Source organism: Bison bison, unplaced genomic scaffold (assembly GCF_000754665.1).
Source record: "Bison bison bison isolate TAMUID 2011002044 unplaced genomic scaffold, Bison_UMD1.0 scf7180017864492, whole genome shotgun sequence".
NCBI classification, from domain to species: domain Eukaryota; kingdom Metazoa; phylum Chordata; class Mammalia; order Artiodactyla; family Bovidae; genus Bison; species Bison bison.
The window spans coordinates 458,183-480,244 of record NW_011495051.1 but is presented as its reverse complement, the minus strand read 5'-3'; the positions used below and the strand labels follow the sequence as shown (position 1 = coordinate 480,244).

At 38.5% G+C, this 22,062-nt stretch overlaps 2 protein-coding genes across 8 annotated transcripts in view; both read left to right on the top strand.

Annotated features, from left to right (window-relative positions):
• The window catches only part of ACSL6 (acyl-CoA synthetase long-chain family member 6), a 66,189-nt gene extending 57,702 nt beyond the window's left edge, over positions 1 to 8,487 (top strand). For all 7 annotated transcript variants that reach the window (XM_010863578.1, XM_010863574.1, XM_010863572.1 and 4 more), the window contains one exon: positions 4,773 to 8,487. In XM_010863578.1, coding sequence (XP_010861880.1) covers positions 4,773 to 4,910 — 138 coding nt within the window. In that variant the 3' untranslated portion in view covers positions 4,911 to 8,487. The remainder of the gene's footprint in view (positions 1 to 4,772) is intronic.
• A 3,671-nt stretch (positions 8,488 to 12,158) lies between these two features.
• Positions 12,159 to 22,062, top strand: part of LOC104979868 — a 125,704-nt gene continuing 115,800 nt past the window's right edge. Inside the window, exons 1-4 of the mRNA XM_010828420.1 lie at positions 12,159 to 12,270; positions 12,442 to 12,535; positions 12,950 to 13,037; positions 15,495 to 15,558. Coding sequence (XP_010826722.1) covers positions 12,159 to 12,270; positions 12,442 to 12,535; positions 12,950 to 13,037; positions 15,495 to 15,558 — 358 coding nt within the window. The remainder of the gene's footprint in view (positions 12,271 to 12,441; positions 12,536 to 12,949; positions 13,038 to 15,494; positions 15,559 to 22,062) is intronic.

Below are 22,062 nucleotides of genomic sequence, written 5' to 3'. Positions count from 1 at the left end.
CACATTGCTTGGCTTCCTGCAAGACTGTATTCATTTCCTCTCCTCAGGAAGAGACTGTGTTGTAGAGAGCCACACTAAACTGCAGATGCCCCGGGCAGCGCCTTAGGCTTGCTGCAGGTAGCTGGTTTGACAGATACGCAGAATCTACCAGCTGATGCAGTTCTTTCTTCCTAAGATCATAATGTTTCTTTTACATTCTACTTACCCTCTTAATAGCATAATAGCACCGGTAGCTCTCCCTGTGAGAGTCATCTTCCCCGTACTGTACTGTCTGAAGCTTCTGCTTATCGCTGCTGGATTTTCAGAGGGGTTCACCCAGGTCCCTGTGGTGAACGTAGACTCTTGTCTCAGTTACACACGTTCTCCACATGCTGTTAGGAAGGCGCATAAGCTGAAACCCAGGCTGCAGGGACACTGTAGAAATGTATATTTTGGCATTGGCATCTCCTTTTAAATATATTATTATTTTCACTTACAGAAGAAGGTGGGTGTGCTGTTGACACTTGTCAGAAGCCTTCCCGTGATACCATTTCTATCGGAAGGAGCTAAGGATGTTAGCTCTGCCACTTTTTCAGTTTCCATTTCATAACAGTAAACATGAGTTACAAAGTTAAACCGCTGTATCTTGGATTAAGTTTTATTTGGATTTTGTTCATCTTTTCTTCATGCTAACTAGTCTTGTTATCAAATGGTGATTTCCAAACTTAAGTAGCCGAACTTAGATAACATGTACCAGACATAAGAACAGAGCTGCTCTAGTAGATCTAGGGCTTGAGCCAGAGCCTATCTTCTACCCCCACTTTCAACCCAACCCCCTCACTTATCCCTCCCACACCCCACCTTCATGCACCTCTGCTTCTCCCCAACTCCATCCCACCCCTGCCTGTCAGCACCCCACCTTTATGCCCACGTCCACCTCCATGCACCCATCAGCAGTGGCCACTGCGGAACCCCTGGTTCTCAGTGTACTATGGGCCAAAAACATCTCCCTTGGGACCTGTTTCCAGTGACTTTTGGATCCCCTAGGATGATTTGTGTTTGATAGAAGCAAGTTAGGAAAAAAGTATATTCCAGAGGGTACAAAAACTGCCAGCCCTATTCCTTACCAACTCCAGCAACCAACTTACTTACTTGCTTCTTTGAATATCAAGATCACTGAGGGAATTTTCAAACAAAACACTTATTACAAGGACCTTTACAAATTTTGAAACATTAGATAATACCTCTTTTTTGGGCAGGTGTCTCAGATTTCCACGTATGTATATTGGATATCCAAGTAGAAATCCTTCAGATATGTGAAGTAAAGTTGAAGCTGCTACATGTAATGCTAGCGTTAGTTTTAGTGTAGTCCTGTCCTCCCCTTCTCACCACACATGGTTCCCTTAAAATGCTATTCTTTCTATAGCAAAAGTGAATCCTTCATTTGAACAAATTTCTAAGATGCAAAGGTGAATCTCATTTGTTAATGTTGTGTTCATTTAAAAATCATCACATTTTAAAATTACAAGCATGCATTTAAAAAATGCCAGAATTTGTTAGAATTTTTCTTGAAAGCTTTTTAAGAAGTAGAAAGTATAGCTGTTTTAGGGGTCTTCTTTGAACATTGAGTCTTTGATCTGAAAAATCAGTGAATGCAATGGAGAATTTTCTGGGCCAAGAATTCTTTGTCATATCACAGTATCCACCTGCCAGAACACTAGACAATTGGCATCAGAGATTTTGAAAACAATCCTTGACATGTTGAATTTTTTGTGACTATTTGCATGCATTGATTTTTTTCCCTGAGTTTTTTTGGTTGTTAAATATGCATAACATAAAGTTTCCCATCTTAACCATTTTTAAATGTGTAGTTCAGTGGCATTAGTACATTCATAATGTACAACCATTATCACCACCCATCTCTGTAACTCTTTTCATCTTGTAGAATGAAACTCTGTACCCATTGAACAGTAACTTAATTCCTTCCTTACTCCCAGTCTCTGGAAACCACCATTTTACTTTCTGTCTCTGTGACTTTGACTACTCTAGGTGTCTTATCTTTTCGTGACTGGCTTATTTCACTTAGCACAATGCCCTCAAATTCATCCATGTTGTGGCATGTGTCAGAATTTCCTTCCTTTATGAATTAAATGTCACTGCATATCTCTGCCACATTTTGCTTATCCATTCATCTGTCAGTGGACATTTGGGTTGCTTCTCCATTGCAGCTGTTGTGAATAATGCTGCTGTGAACATGGATGTACAAATATCTCTTCGAGATCCTGTGTTCAGTTCTTTTGGATACACACACACACTCCAAATGCTGGGTCGTAATTCCGTTTTTAATTTTTGGAGGAACTGCCATACTGTTTTCCATAGTGGCTGCACTATTTTATATTCCTACCAACAGCGCACAAGGATTCCATTTCTCTATATCCTCACCAACACTTGTTATTTTCTCTTTTTTGGATAATAGCCATCCTAATGGGTGTGAGAGTATTTTGTTTTGTTTTTTTAAATAAGTCATTTCCTGATTGTATCCATGGATTTTAAGTAACGGTTCTCCTGTGGCAGTAGCATGTGCCACAGGGACCTTGCACTTTTATTCTCCTGGCTTCTGTAACCCATGCCCCCATTACTGGAGCCATAGAGCAGCCTCTCCCTTCCCCTTGCTATCTTTATCTGGCCAAAGCCTGCTTATCCTTCAGAGTTTTACTCAAGCATCCCTTTGCAGTGAATCCTGACCCGGGTAGGGTTAGGTGCTATGTCAGATGCATTCAGCTCTAAAAGAAAACCCTCAGTATGTTACATACATAGGGTGTATTTTTGTGGTTTTCTCACATAAGAAGTCCAAAGATAAGATGTCCAAGGCAGGTACAGGTCTTCAAAGCCCTAGGTCTTTCTTCCCACTCTCCATTCTGGGTATGTTGGCGTATCACCTTATGGTCACAAGGTGGCTGCTATGGCTTTGGACACAGTCCATATTCAAGGAAGGAAAAAGGGGGAGTGGGTAGAAATAGGTATATCTGAAACTTTCATGCGGAAAGCAAAAACTTTCCCTTCTCAGTAGCCAAAAATGGATCTGATGATTACCCGCTTAGTCTCAAGGGAGGCTTGGAAATAGGGAATAGGATTGTCATAGTTTACATATAGACCATTTTGGCCTCAAACAAAACCTGGTTTTATTAGCATGGAAGATGGGGAATGATGCTAGCAAAGCAATGGACCACTGCTTTCCCTGTAGCAGTAATATTCACATGGCAGCATCTCTCACTAGATTGTAAGCCCATGTGGGCAGAGACTGTGTCTTGTTCTTTGTATCCCTGGTGCCTTACACCATACCTGACACATAGTAGTTGCTCAATAAATGATCAGTTCAGTGAAACAGCAAGTGAAAGTATATGTGTATTCAGCACATTTAATTTTTTAAGTCTTTATATAGTGATTCCTTTGCTCTTTAATAATATGGATCTGTTATCTCAACAAAATAACTGAAGGTAGACCCAACTGTCAGTCAGGATACAAGCTTTTGGAGAGACTGTCCTTCCAGGATTCAGCTCAAGCCCAGATGATAAAAGTTCTCGTGGAATTGACAGTGACCCTTTCAGCTGGAATCCACATGAGAGGAGCCTGCCCAGCCCTTCCCAGAATAGTTGATCTATCTCTCTGGCCCCCCATTCAGCATTGCAAAGAGACTTTGTATGAGGAGGCTTGGGATCTGCCTCATGGAAATAAGCACCATGAACACTAAACCTGATCTCTCCATTCCTCCTTCCAATAATACTATAAAATTTTCCGGCAGAACTTTTTTTTTTTTTTTTAACATTTACTCATCATGTCCCACCTAGATTTTATATTCCTCCTGTGAATGGCATCTCTTCCATGCAGCCCTCCAAGCTGGAAGCCTGGGAGTCCTCAAAACTGCCTCTTCCTTATTTCATCTCATTTCTCTCTGAATCTCTCTTAGAACTGCTTACTTGACCCTGTCTCTGCCACCACTCTAAGCGTAGCCCCTTTTCTGCTCTCCTATGGACTGGTCAGATCCTTCTGATTGGTTTTGCTGCTTCTAGTCTTAACATTCTTAAAAACCATGTTCACGTTTCTCTTGGAAAGAACTTTATAAAATGTGTATTCAGCTGTGTTACTGCCCTGTATAAAAATCTTCAGTGTCTTCCTACTATCTTCCTCTAAAACTGCCCTGTCCACCAATTCAGCTTCATCCGTCACCTCCTTGGCCTCCTATTTCACGAAACGACAAAAGAAACCACTTGGATTTCCTTTTTCACACTCTGCCATTTCTCACTCCTGTGGCTGTGTTCATGGGGTTGCCTCTGCCCGGCATGCCCTTCACCCGCCTCTCCTTAGCTGGTTAACTCCTGCTTGTCCTTTAACACACCCCTAATTTGGGAAGGCTTCCCTGAGTTAGGTGCCCTTCCTCCTGAGTATTCCATTCTCTCTAATAATTGCCCACTGTGCCTGCTCTGCTGGATGCCAGCATGCACTCCCCAAGGGTAGGGGCACTCGTGATTCCTCTTTGTGCCCTCGGTGCCTGGCACAGAGTGAGGACCTCATTCATTTCTGTTGACTGGCTAAATTGGGGAGTAAGAAGGGGATGAGGTGGCTTTCAGATATATCAAATAAGCTGACAGGCTGTTACAGTAACTCTGACTTTTTAAATAGGCCTGTTTTTATGTCAGTATTTCTATTCCCACATGCCTGTCTACTTCTACCATGTATGCTATGAATGTTGTGTTATACTCCTGATAAAGATGTATTCTGCGTTTGGTTTTTAGGTTAAAGCCATTCACATCCACTCTGATATGTTCTCAGTTCAAAATGGCTTGCTGACACCGACCCTAAAGGCTAAGAGACCTGAGCTGAGAGAGTACTTCAAAAAACAAATAGAAGAGCTTTACTCAACCTCCATGTGAAGTTCAAGGAAAGTTCTTCTCGGTATAATGGACAATGTAGCAATATTATAGTTGTTCTTGAAAGTAACAAGTCAGAATGATGCAGCTGAAAATGAAAAGCACGTGACCTTATGACTGAGCCTTTTCCTGTCTCTAGAGGTCTTTAACAATATTTTCTCTCTCATCACTGAGTACACTTTATTTTTATTACAATGATATTGTAGCAAGCTGCTAAAAATATCACAAGTGGCATTGTAAAAAAATCGACTTTTCTTAAGAACTGTGTACCACTAAAAGTAATATATTCTCAATGTTCACAGAACTTCTATTAAATATAAAAGAAAAACATAACTGATACATTGTACTTAATTATTTTTGAAATAGTAAACAGGTATGGCAAATACTGAGGCAAGGTGGACTGCCTTATTCGATAACTGATGGACAAAATCACAATTAAATTAGACTTAAATGAAAACTAATACAGAATCTTGCTGAAACAGACATGATACATAACTTCTACATAACTTTATAGCTACATAACTTCAGATTCTTTAAACATAATAATCCTTATTGGTTTGAAAACGTTTTCTGTCCAATTTTTACTTTTATTTATGATGAATGCAAATTCAGACATTCTTAAATGTTATATTTACATAACATTCTACAAAGACTTTTCAATCCATTTCCTTATTTATTAAGCTTATTAAAATATTAGGAACTACCCAGAAGTAGTGTAATATACAACTATTTCAAGGATAGTATGTGTATATTCATGGATGTCTTACCACATGTATTATGAAAGATGTCTGTTGACTCTACATTGGATGGAGCTTTAGGGAAGACTTGAGATAAGAAACCCAGAATTATTTCTCACGGTGGGCAGCAATTAATATACCAAATTTCCTTGCTGGGTTCTTCCAGTCTTCCATTTTCAACATGTCTATGCCAGGCCTGGGAAACATGTGGCAATAATTCTGAACAGTTTCTCTTTCTTCCAATAAGACTGTCAAGGCAGGATGTAGGGAGGAGGGGAATGTCATCTCCAAATAAAATAAATTTTCAACAACGTACGTTTGAAGAACCTCTTCAAAATACCCCTAGAAAACTACTTAAGTCCATCATAGATAACTGTCTCCTTGGGGAATAATTTCATGCATAGAATCTCTAAATGCTTCTAAATACCCATGAAAACCTCCTCTCTTGTATTATGTGCTTAAACACTTCTTGTACCTGGGTGCCAACAATGTCATATAGTTAAAGCCCAGCATGAACAGCAATTAAGTCCCAAGCTACAGACTGCATCTGAAGAAGAAACTGTCCCTAGGAAAGTGTTTTTAAAGTGTTTTAATCTGTAGAGCCAGGATCTGAAAATAGACAGGGGCAGTGGTCACAGTCCAGAAGCTCCTTTCACCGGGAGCAAATCCATACTGTCAATAAGGCTGTGGGTTAGAAACTGCATAATCACACAGGCTTACTAGATGAATCTGCACCAGAGATGATACATTTCAGTCTTAGCAATAGTGGACCAACCCCAGTTTTGTTTGATGTATTTATCCAGTCTTCTACATATTCCTTTACTGGACTCTGCAGTCCCACTGCTCACACTTAAGATTTGACTTACGGTAAATAACCCAGTTCTATGCACATTATTCTATGCACACTAACTTTAAAGGCATTTCTAAACAAACAAATACTAAAAATGTCCAAGGCCACATCTACATAACATTAATTTTTTATATTTAATATATATTTGACTAATTAAAAGAAAATTGCTACCTGGATATTCATTGCTATAAAATTGCTATTGGATATTCATACTATCTTAAAGGCCAGTAGCTTCACGTCTTGAAGAAAATGAAGCTGTTTCCCTTTGTCCTTCCACTCAACTAAATTTCATGTTTATCTTTGTTTACAAAGGATTTTAAACAGTGTAATTTTAAGCAAATAATTTTGATTTTATTTTGATTCCACTTTTACCTAGTAATAGAGATAATTGATTATGGGTAACTTAAGATTTCTTTTCCTCACTTTAAAGATCTTAAGTTTCTATTTAGCCTTCCTAATCCTCATGAAAACCGTCACACTTGGGCATATAAACAGGTTCTTGCAGATGTGCTGAGAAAAGTAAACAGCAGGCCTTAAATATATTGCATGTACATTTATTTTTTCCTCTGTTTAACTACTGAATTTTTTAATAAAATAGAAATGAAACAGTATGTGTTAACGAAAGAAAATCCTTCTTGCCTCAGATTTTCCAACTTTATTTTGAGGGGAAAAAGTTGGTATTTCTCTTTAACCAAAAATAGAAAAAGGCTATGTACTTAAGATATTTACATTCATAGTGGACATCAATCCAATTTAAATCCGAAGTATAACAGCAGTCAATTACTTAAGCATAAACATGTTTTTAAATGTTTGGCCTTTATTCTGTTTCTCATTCAAATTTGTTGGTAATTCTCACATTTTACAAACTGATATTGTTGTTTATAAAGATATAAAGTAGAATATACACCATTTTCTTTCCTTTTGCCATAAAAGTCGTCTTTGTATTGTATTGTGATTTTCCTCCAGATGAGAGAGGAAACTGACCAGGTGTGGTGTGCAGGCCTAGCCTCACATATTAGGAACTCAAGAACTCAGGAATCTAAGGAATAAATACCCAGTCTCCCTCACATAAGCAGGTCAACTTTCCATTCTAAATTTAGGTAAAACTGCAAGCATGAAAAAAATAGAATTTTTCATTGCAATTTTTATAGTCAGGTAATGTTTTAGCAACTTGAAGTCAGCACTTAATTTGATTGTATTACCCATCAAAGAGTCGCTAATCTTTTCTGTTTCTAGCAGTAAAGGAAATGAATTATTCTTTATTTTCCAAATGTATTAATATAAAGCACAAATGTGATGTAGTTACTTAGAATACAAAATACTATGAAATGAATGTAAAGAATGGAAAACTGTATTTTTGCATGAAAACAGACCACTTACAAACTTAATATCTCAGGAAAAATGAAAAATTATATATAAAATTGATAAACTATATGTTGAATTAAGTTGGTATATTTTCTTGCCTGTTTCTATTTTAAGAAAGCATATACGTGAAAAGAAAAACATGATCCCGGTAGTCAGAATTTTCTAAGTATGCTACAAGGTCCTTTCTGTGAATCTACAGTTAACCACAGTAAGAATGGAATTAGCATTCAAGTGAGGACAAAGCCCTAATGAGAACACATAAATGGTTATAACCCAGAGGCAATAGATACATATTACCTGGAGGCAAGCACTTCTAAACTTGGTCCAAACAAAAGGTTTTCATGGGGTGACAGTGGCTTTTAAACATTCGACTGATTATTTTTATTTTTCTTGTTAAGTCACTGCAGCAGTTGCATGAAGGGGAAATGGATATTTTTTGAAGAATTGCTTATTCTACTTTCAATTTTTAAAAATTGAGGAAATTTAAAAGTTACCTTTTAAATATGCATAAAAGTATATTAACTGTAATTATATTTTTAGTTGCTTTGTTATAATAGCATGCATATCAAATATACAATGCATTTATGAAAACTTTTGTAAAAAAATAAAATTTTTTTTGTTTCTCAAAGTTTCTTATAATTACTATTTTATAAATTTATTTAGCATAGTCCTCTGATGTTAGTATATTTGGTGATCACTGGTCATAATGCTTATGGTAATTCTGGTTGATTATAATAGAATCAAGCTATATCACTAGGCAACCTACTCTACATCCTTTGTAAGGATCCCCAAACTCCGAAGACTTATGGTCCCCCCAGAGAAGCTCTCCTTTGCCTTGCACATTTGCTATTATCAAATGTGTCCTGGATTTAAGTGTATCCAGGATTTAATTCATTTTTATATTTTAAAAGAACACACGATTGTATTCAAATTTTCCATCACGATGGCCCTTAAACAGTATTTCCATGTCTTTTACCCGTACACAGTGAGTACGCTCTTAAAATGGTATTTCTGCAGTCTAAATTATGCAGATTTTGCTTTCTCCATATATTTGCTACCATCTACTCCTCTCTGTTTTCAAAGCTTTTAGTGTAGCTGGGGCCCCTCTCATCTCTCGTCTGGAATATTACAGTGCTTTTAAAGTTAGTCTTCCTGTTCCACGTCAGCTTCCTCACATTTGAGTCAGGGCAGTGTTTCTAAATTGAAAATCTGGTCATGCCACTCTCCTGCTTAGTATTCCTTCAGTGACTTCCCATAGTTTCTAGGGTAAAGTTCAGGCTCCCTGGTTCAGCACATAAGGCCCAGGGTCTCTTCTCCAGTCCTTCCTCCAAAGAGTCTTGGTTCCAGTTATGCCAACTACTTTTTGCAGTGGCCTAAAAGCATCATGATTTTAGTCTCCTTTTCATAGAATACCCTTTCCTTTAATCTCCCTAATTCCTATCATTCACCTCTTATATCTCAGTTCAACTACCCTTTTCTCTAAGAAGCTTCCCATATGGTTGCATGGTTGACTAACCCTCTGCCACATGCCCACTAAGACTAAGTTGCTTGTGGTTGTAGCCCCAGCACAGAAAGTCTGTACCATCATGGAGGCTCAAGAAATGTCTGTTGAATAAAAATCCCCTTGGTCCTTTTACATATGTTGCATAGTATTAAGACTGCAGTACTTGAAGATACTTTCCATTTATCACTTATTTTTTCCCAGTCCTGTGGACTAAGCAAAAATAAGCTGATTTTCAGTTGAACCTAAATCCTGTGGATGGTACCACAAATGAAACTGCTCAGAGCTCAGGTTGCAAGGGTTTGGTGGGGGGGTCACTTGATAAGAAACTGGTATTCTGAAAGATTTCCTCTGGGCTCCAGGGAATCCTATATACATGAACTGGCTGTTTTCCCAAAAGCTTTCTTCAGAAATCTCTTAAAAATTTGGAATCTGTTTGCCCATAGAAGTTAGCATTTCCATGACTTCCAAATCTAGTCAAAACAATCATATGACTGAACTGAAACACTGAAAGCAGAATTCTAAAGTATAGATATGGAAACAATATAACAGGAAAATGGAAGATGTTCAATTTAACACTTAGGACTGAATGCTTGAGGATAGAGTGGAGGGAGATAGATGACTGCGTTGAGATACCTCCGCCCTACTTCACCCTTTTGTAGGGGACACATTTCTTTCTCCTTGTGTAGGCTGGGCAGGCGGAGCTTTAAATTGACCAAGTCTGACTGTAGTCTCTTCTCTTCCCCTTGCTACTTAAGGCTTCAAGCTCTTTTCCTTGCTCTCCTCCCGTATTCCTTTCCCAGCCATGTGTTGGGAGGAATGGGAGCATGACAAGCACACTAGCCAAATGTTAGGAGATTCATGCCACCTATGCCAACCTCCTGTCCTAATGAGCCTCCTAAGACAGGTGTCCTAATTGCTCACCTTTGAATTGAGGGGACAACCAGATCATCTCTAAGGACACTTTTGGCCCAAGAAATGACACCGGAGGTTATTTCAAGTTTTGAAGCCCTGGGCATTAACTCCCATAAATCTTGACTTGATGGAACCTCAGCGAATATAATTCAGTATAGAGAGGGTTCTAGAGAATAGGGCCATCAAAGGGCAGATCAGCTTTTGCTTCAAGCTGTTTTCCTTTTTCACCATTTCTTCCATTTCTATGTCTTAGGCATTCCAGGATCCATACCTCCTAAAAATTCATTTAAGAACCCCACAATTAAAAAAAAAAAACATTCTCCAATGGGAGAGAAGGGAGCCTGGAAAGCTGGCTTGTAAACTACAGACTGCCTGTCAGCATGTATGGATGTGACTAGAGAAAGGATGTTGAAATATGATAATTGCTTTATACAACAACAAAACTGTGAGGTCCTTGACTATTTAGAACCATTTCTAATTCACTTTTGTACCCCACGACCTACCATAATGCCTGACACAGACTAAGGTGCTGACTAAGTACTAATTCAGTGACTCAAAGCACTATATGTAATAAAGTAAGCATGGCTGCCCTCTATTCTTTACAAAGTTAAGTTTTAATAATTAATTATTAAGTGACTTTCTATGAGCAGATTTTGAATTAAAAAATCCAGTGATTTTATTATAAAAACATTGTGGCTATATGTGTGCTTCATTTCAGTTCAGTTCAGTCACTCAGTCGTGTCCAACTCTTTGCGACCCCATGAACCACAGCACGCCAAGCCTCCATGTCCATCAGCAACTCCCGGAGTTTACTCAAACTCATGTCCATCGAGTCAGTGATGCCATCCAGCCATCTCATCCTCTGTCATCCCCTTCTCCTGCCCCCAATCCCTCCCAGCATCAGGGTCTTTTCCAATGAGTCAACTCTTCACATGAGGTGGCCAAAGTATTGGAGTTTCAGCTTTAGCATCAGTCCTTCCAATGAACATACACAATATTGGAGCATCACAAAAGAAGTCTGAGTTTTTCTAATTTCATCTATACAAATAGCATGTTTTAATGTTGTGAAATGTCATTTTTTAAAAGTAAGAAGATGGTTATTATATACACAATATGTTTATCAGATGCAGCCAGATGGTCTGTCCTCAGTGTATGGAGTGAGTGGTCATTCCCATGTTACTCCCTTTGGGCAGAGAAAAAGACCTGAGCCTCAGGGCACTAGGAGGGGAGCCCTTGTGGAACTCTCTACCTTAACCACAAGGCTACTAAGAGATGTCCGGGAGGTAGCTTCTAGGCAGGGGCTCAGAGATTCTGCTTGTCCCTGAGAAGAAACCTCCTGGAACCTAAGCACTTCTAATGCTTGGTTAGACTCTCAAGTTACTAAGGCTCCACAGCAAATTGGCGGCTCTAGGGACTGAGGTGCTCAGAAAACACTCCCTGTCACTGTAATGTGCTTTCATTCCTCTCTCACCTTCCTACACTGAGTCAGGCTTCCCCCTGGGAAGACTGTGTGCTTAGAGACCTCAAACTCCATTACCATGGCCTTCCTGGTAATGTTGCTAAGGAGACTGGCCCAAGTATCAGTACCAGGTGTTGGGCCCAGCTGACTAGTCTTCCCAGAAGCCACCACGTTACCGCGTCTTCCCAGAAGCCGCCGCGCAACTTCCCGGAGATAAAAAGGCGGGAGTGAGGCAGGCCTCTCCAGGCCAGGGTGGGGGTTGGCGCTGTAGGCCTTTTGGTTTTTCTCACCTTTTTAATTCCTCTCTGGGTGCCCCGCAGGCCTGGACTCTGGTTCCACAGGACTGTAGCTAGGTTCCGCAGAAAGACGACGAGACAGGCCGTCCAGGGCTAAGAGGCCTCTGGGGCCTGGCGGTGGGGTGGCAATGTGGTCACTAGGGGTCTATACCCGCAAAAAGCAGGCCCGCGGTAGGCTCAACCTAACCCCAACGACAAGTCTAGGTGCCCGGGCCAAGGCGGAGGCCCCGTCACGGCCCGGCCGAAAGCTCTTTGCCCACTGTAAGCTCCGCGGGGCTGGCTCATGGCGCAGGCTGAGGGGTGGACAAGAACCAAGGGCGGGGGCGGTTGGGCCTCAACCCCAGGGTTCCACCAAAGCCTGCAGGCAGGCCTCTGGGGCTTTTATCCTGAAACGTGTCACCCTATCTGTAGGCCTGAAAAGAAATGGCAAAACGCGTGGTTTGCAGAGAATCGCGGAAAAATCTGAGCGGAGTGGTCAGGGAGGTGGCAGCTCTCGGCCACCGAGGTGTGTATACACAAGTAACAGCCCCATGCCTCTGGCCACCTCAAAATTTCAGTCCTGATTTGATCCTAATAACCTCTCATTCTAAGAGTCAATGAAGAAGAAGAGTCAGTGAAAGAAATAATGTGTTCTGATTTAGCTCTTCTCAGAACACAGAACTGGGAATTTGACTTAGGAAAGAGAGATATTTTGTTTTAAAGAAGGAAATTTGGCCAAGTTGCCTAAAGGCAAATGCGATATAATCTCCAGGAAAGCATTCCCGGCGTATTGTGTGTTGATACAATTCACACACTATGTTCTGGTGGCTAATGATGACCCCCATAGAGCCTTTCAGATTCTCAACAGTGTGAACAGTGATCTGGAGTGTGGAGAGCCAAGTCCAGACACTACAAACTAATTGTGTTGTTTGTTTGTTAGCACTGAGTTAAAAGCTACAGGAGAGAAAAACCTGCATGAAAATAGCACTAGTGAAGAGACCCAGTATGAGAAGATTGCTCTATTGAGTGTACGTATGTTTCTCCTCTGGTCCTTGGATAAACTTAGTGTAGAGACTAGTGGTACCTAATGTACCTCTGAAAGAAAGTATAATATGATCTTTGTTCAATAGAGACTACATAACTTTCCAGTGTTTTTATACATACTGATGCTGTGGCTTTAGATAGGGCCTTGAATTTCTGATTCTGATAGACTCATAGCCATGCATTTTTATTTTTCTTTCCTTTGTCAAAGATTTAAGAAATATTCCTTACTGGCTAATTTTCTGTGTGACAAATATTAAGTGCTTCTTAGTAATTCTGCTATGTTTGGTAGCACACATTTCGAAGCCATTTTCATGTTTTCTCATTTGACTTACATTAACAATTAGAAACAGAGGATTCATTATCATTAGAATATTATACAACTTCCTGATCTAATGTACTTAATGTGGATTCTGTAAAATATTTTACAGATGTATAACAGTAGTTTGGGCTTCCCTGGTGGTTCATATGGTAAAGAATCTGCCTGCAATGCAGGAGACCTGGGATTGATCCCTGGGTGGGGAAGATCCCCTGGAGAAGGAAATGGCTACACACTCTAGTGTTCTTGCCTGGAGCAGTAGTTTGGAGAAACTCAGATTTTAAAAATTGATTGTGACTCATATGACATTGGAGAAGGCAATGGCAACCCACTCCAGTACTGTTGCCTGGCAAATCCCATGGACGGAGGAGCCTGGTAGGCTGCAGTCCATGGGGTCTCTAGGAGTCGGACACGACTGAGTGACTTCACTTTCCCTTTTCACTTTCATGCATTGGAGAAGGAAATGGCAACCCACTCCAGGGTTCTTGCCTGGAGAATCCCAGGGACGGGGAAGCCTGGTGGGCTGCCATCTACGGGGTTGCACAGAGTCGGACACGACTGAAGTGACTTAGCAGCAGCAGCAGCAGCATATGACATTAGCATTAAATTTGATAGTCACAATCCAGCTTTTTAGCTTGCATATTTCTCTATGACAAGTTTTTTTGGGGAGGGCAACTTTGACAAAATACATTTCCCCAGATTTTAGCGGTGTTAAGTATCCCTAACAGATGATTCGAGATGTGCAAAAAGAATATTTAAGCAGTTCCTTTCAATTTTTGTATTTTCCTTCCATTTATTTTTTCCTGTGCCTTTAAAAACGTTTTTTTTTTTTTTTACAAATTATTGTATAAATTCCTCTAACATTAAATAATCTTCAAAAATATGATTTTTAGTGTCTGCTTAGTGCTTTGTCATATATAGTCATATTTTAATTTCTATAACTATTTTTTGTGGTTGAGAGGTTGAGATTGTTTCCAAGGTTTTGCTGTTTTAGATATCAGTAGATATCCTACCACAGAAATTGTTTTTATATACCTCAAATTGTTATCCTAAGATAAATATGTTGCAATGGGTCAAGGGTTGGATTATGTTTAAAATTTTTATTTTATTTATTTCATTCTGTCCAGTTGGCACCATCTTATCTGAAACTTAAAAATATAGATATAGATAAAGATATATAGATATATTTGATAGATGAAAAGTAGCATGTTGTTTACTTTCCATTTCTTTGAATGCTAGTAAAGTTGATACTTTTTCTCATTTTATTGGCCATTTGTGTAACTTTGTGAAATACTTATTTGTTATTTATTGAAGATAGTTGTACTTTACACACATATGTAACAAATATTTCCACATTTGTTTGTTTGCCTTTTATTTTACTTTTGGTATTTTAGATTTATTTATCAATCATTTTCTTTTTATTTATTTTGCTTTAGTATTTAGAGGGGAAAAAATTCCTTCTTGCCTAGGGGATCAGAAAAATATTCATCTTTATCTTCTTGTTGCTGGTTTATCAGGGACTTCCCTTCCCTGGCAGCTCAGCTGGTAAAGAATCTGCCTGTAGTGCAGGGGACCCCAGTTGGATTTCTGGGTCAGGAAGATCCACTGGAGAAGGGCTAGGCTGCCCACTTAAGTATTCTTGAGCTTCCCTGGTGGTTCAGACAGTAAAGAATCCTCCTGCAATATGGGAGACCTGGGTTCTATCCCTGGGTGGGGAAGATCCCCTGAAGGGAAAGTCTACCCACTCCAGTATTCTGGTCTGGAGGATTCCATGGACTATATAAGTCCATGGGGTCACAAAGAGTTGGACATGACTGAGTGACTTTGACTTTCATAACTGAGTGACTTTCATTTTCACTTTGCTGGCTTATCCCACAATAGTTATTGACTAGTATATTTTTTGACACCCTAGATATGACCACAGTATTATATTTTAAGATTTAATATTATATATCAGATTACATCTATATCAATAAGCTGAAAAATGTTTTAAATATGAAAGTGATACACAAAGTTAACAGTTTTACATTTTTAAAATAACCAAATAAATGTTTTTATAATATTAAAATATAAAAATATTCCATCTCATAATTTGTGCTATATGTTTAATTCTTATTTCACATAGGAGTCAGTGACAGATGATCTCCAGGCTGATAGTAGTAATTCATCAAATAGTAAACAAGTAACAGGTAAGACTGGCAATGTGAACTCCTTCAACTTACTTTCTTACAAACATAAACATCCATTTGTATCTGTCTTATCTTCCCATCTCAGTAGAAAAGATGTCTTTCTCCTGGTCCAAGTTGAATCCTTCTGCCTGTGCTCTGGACTTCATCCTCAAAGCCTTCAAACACAATTGTGATAAGTGTTACAAAAGTGAGGTAGACTTGACTGTAACTGAATTTAGTTGAAGAGATTAGGGAAGGCTTCCATGAGGGAGTGGTAATCTACTTGAGATCTGAAGAAAAGTAGAGCTTAACTATACAGAAAGATGAATAAAGAGACATCCAGGCAGAGGGAACAGAGGAGGAAATGTGATAATAAGATAAGGTTGGACAGACGAGACCTTCCATAGCCTTGCAGGCCATGCCAAAGATATTTATCTTTGGAGCAGCAGGAAGCTGCTGAAGTCTTTTAAATAGGGAATAATATGATCATATTAGTTACTGTATGGGAAGAAGCAGAGTGGATGTAAATAGGCATCTTTTGGGACTGCAGTAGTAAAGGGGAGGAATGATAGCACTGGAAATGGAAAGAAGTGGATATACGTATGGTTATTGTAGGAAATGAAATTGACAGAATTTACAGATGAAGTTTGAAGATGGAGGTGTCAAAGGTGACATGTGTTTCTGGTTTGCATAACTGAGTGTAAGGTGGTGCTGCCATTCACTGAAAAAAATCTTGTTTGAAGGAAAAATCATAAATTCTCTCTTTAATATATTAAGTAATGGGTGCCTTTAAGATGACTAGTAATTCAAATAGGGAGTTGAATATGGAGGGCTGCTGATAGAATTTTGGTGTAATTGAACTTATTTTTGAAAACAAAGAAGGATGTCATTACTACACTAAGCCTGAGGAATTCTTAAAGACAGATGAGATCGGACTGATAAATATATGAAGAGCAGAGAAAAAACACTGAAGAGGTAAGAGTAGCTCTGGAGATACACTTAACTCAAAACACTTGGTCAATAAATGTGAAACACTATAATAGATGGGACCCTGAAGGAGTTGTCAAGACGATGGATTAAGCACTACATTTAGGCAGTGTATGACCTGGCCCCCTACTCATCCCTTTCTTATATTGGAACACTGGCAACTTAGTGCTTGCTGCCAGGTCAGAACCCTAGGAATTACTGCCTAGCAAAGTGAACTAAGACTTCATTTTGGCTCCTTAGGATCAATGTTGGAGCTGGAGAGAGAAGCAGAAGAGTCTGAAGTAACTCCAGATTGCCATACGGATAGCAAAGGGACAGAAAAGTTAAAAAATATAGATTATGCTATACTTGTTAATCCCAGGGAAAAGATACATAATGGCTCTCTGAAATGGGAATTCTGATATAGGAGACTTCCAGTGTGGATACTAACCAAATAGGGCAGTGCCCCCATGTAACCTAGGGCTTCCTAGGTGGCTCAGTGGTAAAGAACCTGCCAGCCAATTCAGGAGATGTGGGTTCGATCCCTGAGTCGAGAAGATCCCTTGGAGGAGGAAATGGCAACCTACTCCAGTATTCTTGTCTAGAAAATCCAATGAACAGAGGAGCCTGGTGGGCTACAGTCTATAGGGTCACAAAGAATCAGACACAGCTTAGCAACTGAGCTTGCATGCACTCCCGTGTAGCCTACAATCCCCAGAAAATACAGGAGAACATCCCCACTCAGAACATAAGTCCCCAGAATATCTCATCACTCTTCTAAAATCTCCAGAGGTAGGTTGTTTTTTCAGAATTTATATTCTCTGCCATATAAACAGAAATTCTCAAATACACATATGAACAGATGATCGAAAACAGTCAAATCTTTGAAGAATACCAATGCCATGGAAGAGAGATCACAAATGCACCAAACAAAAGAATCAAAACCTGAAGGGATGATAGTAAACTTTAAATAACTCTTTAGAGACAAGAGGTAATTGAATCCATAATGTAATCAGCTGCTATAAAAAATTATAGTCCCTGGAAACTAAAAATATAAAATTTTAAAACAATAAATCAACCTAATGTATTCAGCTGAAAATCAAATTAGCTAGGTAGAAAATACAGGAATTTTCTTAAAATATAGTGTAAAAGAACATGGAAAATGCTTAACAAACACTTTTCCCTCCTTCTTCTTCCTTATTTGCCTAGTTAACTTCCGCTACTTCTTCAAATACAGATTCAGGTGCCATCTCTTTTGGAAGCCTCTCCTGACTGCTCTTCTCTCTTTCTAGATGAGTTGTTCTTTCCTGGTAGTTCCATGGCACTGTCACAGGACTCGAAACAACAGTATAATATTTGTTCATCTAGGCCCTAAAGCTGTTAAGAATAAGCACTGCCTTTTATCTTCCTTTCCATGCTTGAGACATAATATAATTTTAAATGCTTGTTGAATGAGTTTTCTACTCTATTTAGAGGGAATAAACAATTTTATCATAATCAATATTTTAAGAAATTATAGTTTAAATATATGATAAATGTCCTTGGTTAGTAGCTTTATCAAGTTGATGTGTGAAAAGTATGAGAAAATAGAAGATAGACTGTCTCTAATTAACAAACTAGCTTTATCTGAGTTTGTTTGATATTTGATTGATATTTGAAACCTAGAATACGTTATACTACAATAAAATATAAATGGTTAGGTTTTGAGCAACCCACAGAATTCTATTTAACATATAATTGTTTTAATTCTGTATTGGAATCTAGAAAATTTGCAACATGATTAAAATTAACTCAGGATTTCATATTTAATCTGGAGGATTGACCAGATTTAGTTATTCCTTCTGAAAACACTAAAATATCAATAAAGGCATAAAAACGGCATAAGGCCATAATGTAGACAAAAAGAGAAGAAACCTTAGCTGATAAGAGATAATCAACAAAAGTTTGGAATCTGCAATGTAAATGAATTAAGTTGAATCGGACACGACTGAGCGACTGAACTGAACTGAATGTAAAAAAAAGGCTGAAACTAGGACAAACCACAAAGTGAAATGATGCAGGCTGAAGTTCAGGAATTAGAGACATCACATATCCCACATATTTGTGAAGGAATAGGTTGAGATAATGTTGAAAATAGGATTTTGGAAATCTTTAAAAGTAGCGGTTAGATACTATGATCCCTCCCCCAAGACGATGTAGCCAGGCAGCTACTTTTATTCCCACCATGGCTGTCCAGAGACACTGAAGCAAAGGGATGCTCAGTACTGCTGAGGGCAGGGGTGCTATACTGAAAACTAGCAGTGAGGTGTGGGAGGAGGAGGGAAGGGAATTAAGTAAAGTCTCAGACTTTACCTCAGACTCAGGAAAATACACCCCAGTTAAAAGCCTAGAGGGTTCCTCTCTTGGAAACTTCTCTGACCAGGAGAAAACCTATATTCTGGCAGTAATGACCTGGTTCCTGTCCAAGTACCCTTCAGTAAAGCCCATACTGCTTCCTAAACCTCACTTATGAATCCAGTTTCCAGCCGCTCTTTAGTGCCTCATTCTTAAACATTTAAGAATTACCAGACATTTAAGGAATTATACAAATTTAGTATGTATAAAATAAAAGTTAGATACCAAATAAAAAGAAACTTGAAGAACACAGACAATGCAAGAAAAAAACCTTTTAAGTCATATTTTCATTATTATCCTCAGTGTGATGAAGAAACATGTCTATGAAACGAGTGTAGGCTACAAAAAAAAGGAGCATTCAGGGAACAAAAAGAATTCTTAAAAATATGAAATCAGGAATAAAACTTTCTATGAAGGATTGGATGATCAATTTAAGGAAGTACTCCAAAAGTTGAACAGATGTTAAAGAGAAGATAAAAGAAATAGTGATGACACAACTCTGTGAGTAAACTAAAGCCCACTAGACTGTATCCTTTAAAAGATTGGGATTTATGGAATATGAATTGTATTTCAATAAAGCTGCTATTTTAAAAAGAAAAATTATAACCTGAGTCCAGGCATTCTAATATCTGAAAAACAGTAGTTCCAGATATTATAAAGTAAACAGGAATGGAATTATTAAGCACATGAAACTAGAAATTTTTTTAGAATTCAAAGTGATCATGAGTATACATATTTTTCATTTTTATTTTTTAATATAAATTTATCTAATTGGAGGCTAATACTTTACAATATTGTATTGGTTTTGCCATACATTGACATGAATCCACCATGGGTGTACATGTGTTCCCCATCCTGAACCCTTCTCCCACCTCCCTCCCCATCCCATCCCTCTGGGTCATCCCAGTGCACCAGCCCTGAGCATCCTGTATCATGCATCAATCCTGGACTGGCGATTCGTTTCACATATGATACTATACATGTTTCAATGCCATTCTCTCAAATCATCCCATCCTTGCCCTCTCCCACAGAGTCCAAAAGACTGTTCTATACATCTGTGTCTCTTTTGCTGTCTTGCATACAGGGTTATCACTACCATCTTTCTAAATTCCACATATATGCATTATTATACTGTATTGGTGTTTTTCTTTCTGGCTTACTTCACTCTGCATAATAGGCTCCAGTTTTATCCACCTCATTAGAACTGATTCAAATGTATTCTTTTTAATGGCTGAGTAATACTCCATTGTGTATATGTACCATGGCTTTCTTATCCATTCATCTGCTGATGGACATTTAGGTTGCTTCCATGTCCTGGCTATTATAAACAGTGCTGTGATGAACATTGGGATACACATGTCTCTTTCAATTCTGGTTTCCTCAGTGTGTATGCCCAGCAGTGGGATTGCTGGATCATAAGGCAGTTCTATTTCCAGATTTTTAAGGAATCTCCACACTGTTCTCCATAGTGGCTGTACTAGTTTGCATTCCCACCAACAGTGTAAGAGGGTTCCCTTTTCTCCACACCCTCTCCAGCATTTATTGCTTGTAGACTTTTGGATCGCAGCCATTCTGACTGGCATGAAATGGTACCTCATAGTGGTTTTGATTTGCATTTCTCTGATAATGAGTGATGTTGAGCATCTTTTCATGTGTTTGTTAGCCATCTGTATGTCTTCTTTGGAGAAATGTCTGTTTAGTTTTTTGGCCCATTTTTTGATTGGGTCATTTATTTTTCTGGAATTGAGCTGCAGGAGTTGCTTGTATATTTTTGGGATTAATTCTTTGTCAGTTGCTTCATTTGCTGTTATTTTCTCTGATTCTGAAGGCTGCCTTTTCACCTTGCTTATAGTTTCCTATGTTGTGCAGAAGCTTTTAATTAGGTCCCATTTATTTATTTTTGCTTTTATTTCCAATATTCTGGGAGATGGGTCACAGAGGATCCTGCTGTGATGTATGTCATAGAGTGTTTTGCCTATGTTCTCCTCTAGGAATTTTATAGTTTCTGGTCTTACATTTAGATCTGGTCTTATGTTTAATCCATTTTGAGTTTACTTTTGTGTATGGTGTTAGAAAGTGTTCTAGTTTCATTCTTTTACAAGTGGTTGACCACTTTTCCCAGCACCACTTATTAAAAAGATTCTCTTTTCTCCATTGTATATTCTTGCCTCCTTTGTCAAAGATAAGATGTCCATAGATGCATGGATTTATCTCTGGGCTTTCTATTTTGTTCCATTGATCTATATTTCTGTCTTTGTGCCAGTACCATACTGTCTTGATGACTGTGGCTTTGTAGTAGAGCCTGAAGTCAGGCAGGTTGATTCCTCCAGTTCCATTCTTCTTTCTCAAGATTGCTTTGGCTATTCGAGGTTTTTTGTATTTCCATACAAATTGTGAAATTATTTGTTCTACCTCTGTGAAAAATACCGCTGGTAGCTTGATAGGGATTACACTGAATCTGTAGATTGCGTTGGGTAGTATACTTATTTTCACTATATTGATTCTTCTGATCCATGAACACAGTATATTTCTCCATCTATTAGTATCCTCTTTGATTTCTTTCACCAGTGTTTTATAGTTTTCTATATATAGGTCTTCTGTTTCTTTGGGTAGATATATTCCCAAGTATTTTATTCTTTTTGTTGCAATGGTGAATGAAATTGTTTCCTTAATTTCTCTTTCTATTTTCTCATTATTAGTGTCTAGGAATGCAAGGGATTTCTGTGTGTTGATTTTATATGCTGCAACTTTACTATATTCATTGATTAGCTCTAGTAATTTTCTTGTGGAGTCTTTAGGGTTTTCTATGTACAGGATCATGTCATCTGCAAACAGTGAGAGTTTTATTTCTTCTTTTCCAATTTGGATTCCTTTTATTTCTTTTTCTGCTCTGATTGCTGTGGCCAAAACTTCCTACACTATGTTGAATAGTAGTGGTGAGAGTGGGCACCCTTGTCTTGTTCCTAACTTTAGGGGAAATGCTTTCAATTTTTCACCATTGAGGATAACGTTTGCTGTGGATTTGTCATATATAGCTTTTATTATGTTGAGGTATGTTCCTCCTAGTCCTGCTTTCTGGAGGGTTTTTTATCATAAATGGATGTTGAATTTTGTCAAAGGCTTTCTCTGCATCTGTTGAGATAATCATATGGTTTTTATTTTTCA